At 39.7% G+C, this 8,148-nt stretch overlaps 1 protein-coding gene and 1 long non-coding RNA gene across 2 annotated transcripts in view; one reads left to right on the plus strand and one right to left on the minus strand.

Annotated features, from left to right (window-relative positions):
• The window catches only part of LOC125270022, a 35,127-nt gene extending 33,736 nt beyond the window's left edge, over positions 1 to 1,391 (minus strand). Inside the window, exon 1 of the long non-coding RNA XR_007185237.1 lies at positions 1,258 to 1,391. This is a non-coding gene — a long non-coding RNA (uncharacterized LOC125270022). The remainder of the gene's footprint in view (positions 1 to 1,257) is intronic.
• ihha (Indian hedgehog signaling molecule a) lies at positions 1,368 to 8,127 on the plus strand. The gene is made up of 3 exons (XM_048193194.1): positions 1,368 to 2,233; positions 3,878 to 4,139; positions 6,494 to 8,127. The coding sequence occupies exons 1-3, from the start codon at positions 1,934 to 1,936 to the stop codon at positions 7,171 to 7,173; spliced, it is 1,242 nt and encodes a 413-aa protein (XP_048049151.1). The 5' UTR covers positions 1,368 to 1,933; the 3' UTR covers positions 7,174 to 8,127.
• Positions 8,128 to 8,148: the final 21 nt, after the last annotated feature.

Here is an 8,148-nt window from a genome sequence, read left to right on the forward strand (position 1 = left end):
AAACCACTAGCCCCTTTCCGGCAAATATTTGCAGAGCTAATTTGGAAGACTTGGGTCTGTTTCCTTTGCCTCATTTAAAGAGAAATTGAACAGAGTTTGAGTGTCGTGGATATATCTGTTCTTAAGGGGCTGACCGCTGGCTACATCCACACAGTCATCACTTGTGTAAGTGGAGCTTCTTCTCTCAGTGCTGTAGAATAGAGCTGCTCCTGTGTTACCGTCTTCTAAGCTATATGCTACCGACTTTACCAGCTTCATCTTCAATTCGAACAGTGAACCCCTCATGCAGGTCCCACCACTACCCATTACCTCAGCACAGGCCAGCACACACTGGAGCTCTGTATCATAATATCCGATACAAATGAGAACCAGTGAGCAACTGATGTGTGTGGAACCTGGAGACTGTAATATTCAAACAAAAAAAACATGCATTGCTTTTTTTTTGTCTATGCATTGTCTTGTCTATAAGGTATTATTTATTCACATGGATGCTCAAGATGAAACAAATGAGCAATCTTTTTTAAATCCCAGTTTAAAACATGTTCTTTGCCTAGGTCAGGCTCATACATATTTTTTAAAGTATAATATATATACAGAAATTAATTTAATGATGGTTATACCCTTTTAGAGTTCAATAAAAGTTATGAAAATACCCTTCACAGTTTTTTTTTTTTTTTTTTAATTATTGTTGTCCTAAATATACATGTATACACACATATATAAATATCGTGAATATGGAAAATAATTACATTTAATAAGTAAAAAAAGTGATGTTTTTAAATGACAAGACACAGTCTTGAGGGGCTAAAGGGGTCACATGATAACAAAATGACTTCCATCATGTTTGTTCCACCACATTGCCTTTGATCTGGTTGTACAAAGTAGCGTTTTAAAATATTAATAATAATTTTAAAACAACTTATTTTTAAGATAACGTCTTTACCAAACTATTTATGCAAACGTTTTTCTTTTATTAAGAAGTTCAGCCTTTTCTCTTATTTACAGTCTATTACTTTAAGCACCACTTTGACTTTTAATGGATCTATGTAATTTAGAATAACTTAATAGATCAGAAAAGTCACTTTGACTCAAGCAACGTCGTTACACCTGTCACCAAAACTGAACTGTTTGAACAAACGGATCTGTTCTGATCAATAAATGATCAATCATTCAAACGAATGCGCCAGGTTAGTCTATGCGTGTTTCCTTAAGCGTATCAGTATTATAAACAGGTAGGGGAGGGCAACAGTTGCTCACGTTTGTTTGAGGAGCAGCCAGGCTCGTTCTCTATTTGTGGATCTATGAATGGGAGAGTCTGAGTCCACAGTTCTTCCCCGAGACTTGTGTTTGCCCAGCCAGGCGCTGTGAAGCGTTAAAGGGAGCCGGTGGGTATACGACGCACCCAATGTGACCCATGGGGAGGAGTGGCAGCTAGGCAGGGATAGAGAGGGGCAAAAAACTGGCAGGGTGCGGTCTCAGTGCGCCGGGCAACTCAGATCACTTGACGTGCGCCAAAGGACGTGCTCATTCAAAGACAGCAGCCGCAGCAGTCTCTCTGACAGCTCTCCCAGTGTGCGACGGAGTCACCTTGTATCTCTCTCCTAGAATCTGTTAGATAAATAAATGGACTTGCCTGCTCACTCTCATTTCGGTGATTTTCTCGAGAGACCAACGTTTCGCATTCTATGGGCACTAAACATTTGGTATCACTGGATCTTTTCTCCGGCGTCTCTCCATGACAGCCTCTGCGTAAAGCGACTTTTACGCACGGACGATGGCGAGGATAAGGGTGATAAAGAAGTAGAGGTTTTGTCCTCCCCATATTTTACCCCGTGGGGGGGAATAAGGATCTCGCGGGGGGTAGTTTCTCATTGAACGGCGAGCTGTGCCACCGTACCACTCCGTGTCGGAGTGTCCGGCGGGTTGGGGTGGAATGCGTCTCCCCGTGGTGTTTGGGCTCCTCGTCGGCTGCGCCCTGATTTTCGCACCTGTTAACGAGGGCTGTGGGCCGGGGAGGGGACATGGGAAAAGGCGGCCTCCAAAGAAACTGACACCCCTTAATTACAAGCAGTTTAGTCCAAACGTAGCCGAGAAGACACTGGGAGCCAGTGGGAGACACGATGGCAAAATCACCAGGAACTCGGAGCGCTTTAAAGATCTCACACCGAACTACAACCCCGATATCATCTTCAAAGATGAGGAGAACACAGGTGCGGATCGACTCATGACGCAGGTGAGCGACACTTGGATAATGCAGCTGGAATGAATTCAGTTATCTGCCCATTAGAAACACACTCAAAGCTTTTGATTCGATTGCGAGCACATTAAACCTGTTGTTTAGTGGTGTGCCCTTTGCTCAGTCCCACCGACGCGCTCTTATCGATCTTCACAGCTTTCAGAGGAATTGATTGCTGACAGCGGTTTGTTACTTGGAATCACTTCTTTGATGGTTCTCGGGTTCAGCAAAGAATCGTGTGCTTTTAAAACAAACGGTTTTAGGCGTTTAGGTGCTTGAGTTTGGTAATTAAAATGGTAATTAATAAAAGTCATGTATGTTGCATTAAAGGTTCTTAGCATAGGTTTTGGTTCATTTAAAGCAGAAAATACATTGTTTACTAAATGACTAAAGTATAGAAAAGTTGTTTGTAGAACTTACGAAGGTTCTCCTTGGAACTTGGACCTGTCAAAAACTTATGTTCATGTGCTCTTCGCTTTTACGCAATGAGCTTTTTTTTTTTTTTTGCATGCAAACGATATAGAAATAATGTTTATTGTCATACTTTACCAGCATAAATAAGTGAATCAATCCTATAACACCAGCATGAAAACTTAATTAGTTAACCCACTCTAAAAAAGAATATTAAATATAAGTTGACTTATTAGACATAAAAAAAAATAAGTAGCCTTTCCATTTAGTGTGTGGCTTATTTAACCAATATATAAATAAATCATAAATGACTCATGGATTTGAACTTATGACTCTTATTTCCTCTCCAAATCATGGAAGAGATATTGCCTGAAATTGTGGTTAGTTACAGTATATCTGTGCTTTGGCAACTTGTTTCCATGCTGAAATTTGAATTTGCTGTTAAAAGCAAATTTGTCTTGTGTATTCTAAATGGTGGTGAATGTGGTTTGGTTAAATGAGTAAAAGTGAATCACTCAACATTTTGGACACATTTTGTACCTTGGTCGTTGAAAAATACCTGTGGTATGGTAAAAATAAGTCAGTATGTATTTGTGGTCTGAAGCATCACTCAGTTCTTCTCCTCGTGATTCAATAATTTGTCATTATGTAATGCTTTACGTGGGCGCTTTTGAAAACAAAATCTTCAGGCATAAAATAGAGGTGCCTGGGTTAAAAACAAAAACTGTCTGACATGTTAATGTGGAAAAAGTAGGACTACAGAAACTCTAATATAAGCACAAATGCTAATTTATTCAGGAAAGCAAACCTATTAATTGCTGGAAAGAGTACAGTAGAAAGAAGACACAACAAAGGGGAAGTTAAATACTCATGATGATATCTAAAAAGTTACTTAAATAAAAGATGCATCTTTATGTAAATAAGATTTAGAGATAATATTTGTGGTGTTACATCCATACACTTCACCTTGCTTAAGAGGTCATTCAAAGTATCATTTGCAGAGCTGTGAATAACGTGTTCTATTTTTACAGAAGTCAGTGTCCTTTGTATCAGTTCTGCCTCTCTTTTGCCTTGCCCTGTGATGTATGTTTTTTGTCATTCAGTCTGTTTGCCCTTTGGAGTTATAACTTGTCTTGTTTGCGTATTTCTTGCAAAACTCTGGTGAAGGCACGGCATCATCTTCCACGTGTGTAACCCAGGTCTAAACATCTTTCCTTGTTGCGTTCACAGCGCTGTAAAGATAAGCTGAACTCTCTGGCTATCTCAGTGATGAACATGTGGCCCGGGGTGAAGCTCAGGGTGACCGAGGGTTGGGATGAAGACGGCAATCACTTTGAAGATTCACTGCATTACGAAGGAAGAGCTGTCGATATCACCACCTCTGATCGCGACCGTAATAAATATGGCATGTTGGCACGTCTAGCGGTGGAGGCCGGGTTTGATTGGGTCTACTATGAGTCCAAAGCTCACATCCACTGCAGCGTCAAGTCAGGTAGGGCTGAGACTACGTAAATCACTCTGTTTATTTACATAACAACTATACGCCACTTAACTATATCTATAAGATGTCGATACACTCTTAAAAATAACAGTTCTTTATTGGCATTTATGGTTCCATGAAGAACCATCAATGGAAACTTGCACTGCAAAAAAGGTCCTTTATAGAGGAAAAGGTTCTTTAGATTATTAAAACGTTCTTCACACTAGGAAAAAATGGTTCTTTCACTGAAAGGTTCTTTGGAGAACCAAAAATGGTTCTTCTATGACATCACTGTGAAACTTCCTTGTGGAACCTTTATTTTTAAGAGTGTAGAATAATATAATGTCACATTCAGCCATGGACTTTAGTAGTTTACATTAATAAATTAGCAATAGTGAAAGCCATTTAACTAGCGTTTCCCATCACCATATCTAATAGGTTAAACTTGGAATATGACATTTTCTTGAAACGGGTTTATGACTGATGGTAGAAAAGCGTCCAGTCTGATCTATGTAGTTTGAACTAAAAAGACTCCAGACTGAAAGGTTCATATGCGTTCAGTGTGCAGTTAAATCAGGTGTGTCCTACTGTGGTTAAGTTGGTCAGTTCTCATTAACTTGGGTGAGATAAGTGGTAGACCTGGGATGAAGGTAACAATAGGTAACAGACCACATCATTAAACCTTAAACACCTGCCTCTACCTGAGTCACCAGAGACCAAATTACTGGCCAGACAACCAGGAAAGTAAAAGTGCACCCATTCAGTATTTTATTGTCTCTTCTGGCAGGATTCACTTTTGACCTGCATTATCAATTTTTGCATGGTAAAAAATTACCTATTTCACAGCGGATCAGGGTTTTTTGTTCTCATTGAAGAATCTGGGGCTTTTTAACTTATTTTACATTAATTTAACAAAATTCCACATTTTGTGCAGAAAATGGGAAAAAAAAAATCTGTAGATTCAGTCTGGGCCTGGCTTTAACCCAGATTTATGGCCAAAAGTGTCAGGTTTTTTTTTTTTTCCTTTTTTTTTCTGTAGAGTATTTCACCACTGCTAGAGAGGAATGGGACCTGTGTGTGGACATTTGTGAGGCACTTCTGTTATCTGTCTGATAGAGCATGCAAACACAAGCAAGACCTGTTGTCTGCTTATGCCTTATCAAAGTCCTCTATAGGTGTGTTCTTCAGCTGGCTTCTGCAACAGTTACTGCCAGATTTCAGGAACTGACTTCAGTGTAAACATAATAAATTATATATATGTGTGTGTGTATATATATATATGTATGTATATATGTATGTATGTATATAACACACACACACAAGAAATGTATGTACTGTATTTTGCATACGCATACATATTTACCCTTATGCACTTCTTATATATATATATGTATGAAGACTTCAAGATGCAAAAGCCTCTAAGTGCCATCTGAAATTTTCTTCTAAAATAAGTATTTTTATCAAGCTCGTATGTGTAGGTTCAGTAATTCCACTTTAATGGCAATTAATAGGTCATTTTCATTGCCATTAAAGTGAAATAACTGAAAATAAACATACAAGCTTGATAAAAATACTTATTTTAGAAGAAAATTTCAGATAGCACTTAGAGGCTTCATATATATATATATATATATATATATATATATATATATATATATATATATAAGAAGTGCATAGGGGTAAAAATGTATGCGTGTATATAAGAGAGAGAAAGAGAGAGAATATCCTTAAGAAGTAGGGCTGGCTGTGAGATGATTAACCAACTCCTTTGTTTTCCAGACGGCAACTCTGTTGTCCCCTTTCTCAGATCTCTTATCTCAGCCTGTCTTATCACCTGGCCTTGGTACTTACCTTTCCCAAATATTTGTGTAAGACTCAACGGAGACTTGAGACTTAATTCCGGATTTTGTGTTGCATACGTGGCTCCAGACCCCAGTCGCTTCTTTCGGACAGGAGTCATAGAGAGCCGAGATTCAATCAAATGGTTATTTATTAGCTTTTATTGCATTTTTACCCACTGACCGGTGTCGTGCGAAAAGAAAAAAACTAATTAGCTTGAAGGGTGGCGCTTGAAATGTTTGCCTGCGCACGCCAGGTTATTTTGCCACTGCAGCTTTCAGTTTGATTGGATTTTTATGGGTTTACAATGAGTGCGGGAGTGTGTTTGTGCTTGGGTGTGTGTGTTTTAAAGATTGAAGATTAATCTGAAGAAGGCATTGTGCCATTTAAACAATCCTAACGCAATCTTTAATGAGCACATGACCTTTTGAATTGTTTTAGGCTACTGTGCACATAAGGAGTTGCAATAGAGAAAATGGCAATTTTATTGCTCATTTCAATCATTATATTCTCTCTGTCCATTCCAGAGAACTCTGTGGCTGCTAAAACCGGCGGTTGTTTTCCCGCATCAGCGCTCGTCACCGTTGAGGACGGAAGCGTGAAGACCATGGACAGCTTACAGCCTGGAGAGAAAGTACTCGCTTCATCAGAAAGCGATGGCAGTGGGAAACTCGTCTACAGCGAAGTAATCGCCTTCCTGGACCGCGATCCTTCTGTAGAGAAGCAGTTCTTCACCATCGAGACGGACTCGGGTGCTAAACTGAGCTTGACCGCGGCCCATCTCCTGTTCGTATCGGAAGGGAACTGCTCAGGGCCTGTAGTCAGTGCAGAGCTGAAATCTGTATTTGCTAGTGACGTGCTGCCGGGTCAGTGTGTGGTGTCCACACGAGGAGCAGGACAGCAGGGATATCTCTCCCGGGTCACTAGGATCCAAATACAGGAGGACAAGGGGGTTTTCGCTCCACTTACCCGCCATGGCACGGTGGTGGTCGATAATGTCGTCTCCTCCTGCTACGCGGCAGTGGACCGGCACTGGCTGGCTCACTGGGCTTTTGGCCCACTCAGGGTACTTTATAACTGGGGAGGGCCAGTTAGACATCAGGCTGTGGGGATACACTGGTATTCCTCACTGCTGCACTGGGTTGGGACTCGTGTGCTGGATCCAACACACTTCCATCCTTGGAGCATGATGGACAATGATAGATGAAAACAAGCAGAAGGAATGAGAATGTCACTAGATGAAGTTTTGGAAGGACCTTAAAAAGTGAATGAAGTGAAGAAAGTTGAAAATCATTTATGACCCTGAATAGACTCCGAAGGATGCAGCTATTCTGTGGGTTGACCCTCAATTGAGGAAGCGGTCACTGACGTGACAAAATTGATCTTAAAAACCCATATTTAACACTTTTCAATGGGTTTTCTATACTGCCTACACTGGAACATTATCACGAATATACCAAGACGCACACATCTACTCAGAATCTCCTATTCAGTCTTTTTTTCTGTCTTTTACACACATACACATTCACTAAACATATCGTTATGGCCGTTGAAGGGAGGAAACTGGATGAATTTGCTTAACTCAGGTATGCAGTGACTCAACCACAGGCGATCAGACCGACGTGGCCTGATAAGGTTTGAGACGGAGGAGGAAGTTGTGTTAGAAAAGGAATGAGATTGGAAGGTATACACACAAACACACCCACTTTACAACTAGGCCTTTAAAACATAAGGAAAATACTTTCAGGTCCAGAGCAGTTCATAATAACTGTTTTGCATTCATTCATATGGTCAGTTACATGTTTCTCACTGTAAAGGTAGAGGTTTCTTTCCCAACTTAATCAAGTATTTAATGGTCATATTGTACACTGTATTTCTCCATCTAGCATACATAAGGGTTTTGAGTACTTTTATGAAGGCTTCATTCAAAGAAATTAAGAGTTTACTCTGTGCAATGTGTAGCAATGTTCTAAGAGTTTATGCCAGTTTATGTAGTCCTTATGTGTGCTTTATGCAGTAATACTCAATTTCCCATACAACTTACTGTATTTATCTGTTTTGTGGCATTATTTACATTTTACTTAAAGATGTCAGAAATTATATAATATTTGTAAAACTATTTAAAGATCTATTTTTCAGAATTAAAGATTACAGAAATATCTGCCTTTGTCTTTTTTTTAGT

Source organism: Megalobrama amblycephala, linkage group LG6 (assembly GCF_018812025.1).
Source record: "Megalobrama amblycephala isolate DHTTF-2021 linkage group LG6, ASM1881202v1, whole genome shotgun sequence".
In the NCBI taxonomy this organism is placed as follows: Eukaryota; Metazoa; Chordata; class Actinopteri; order Cypriniformes; family Xenocyprididae; genus Megalobrama; species Megalobrama amblycephala.

Coding starts and splice junctions, on each gene's coding strand:
- ihha (XM_048193194.1), top strand. CDS start 1,934: ATGCGTCTCCCCGTGGTGTTTGGGCTCCTCGTCGGCTGCGCCCTGATT. Junction 2,234..3,877: donor CGGATCGACTCATGACGCAG/GTGAGCGACACT, acceptor TTGCGTTCACAG/CGCTGTAAAGATAAGCTGAA. Junction 4,140..6,493: donor CCACTGCAGCGTCAAGTCAG/GTAGGGCTGAGA, acceptor TGTCCATTCCAG/AGAACTCTGTGGCTGCTAAA.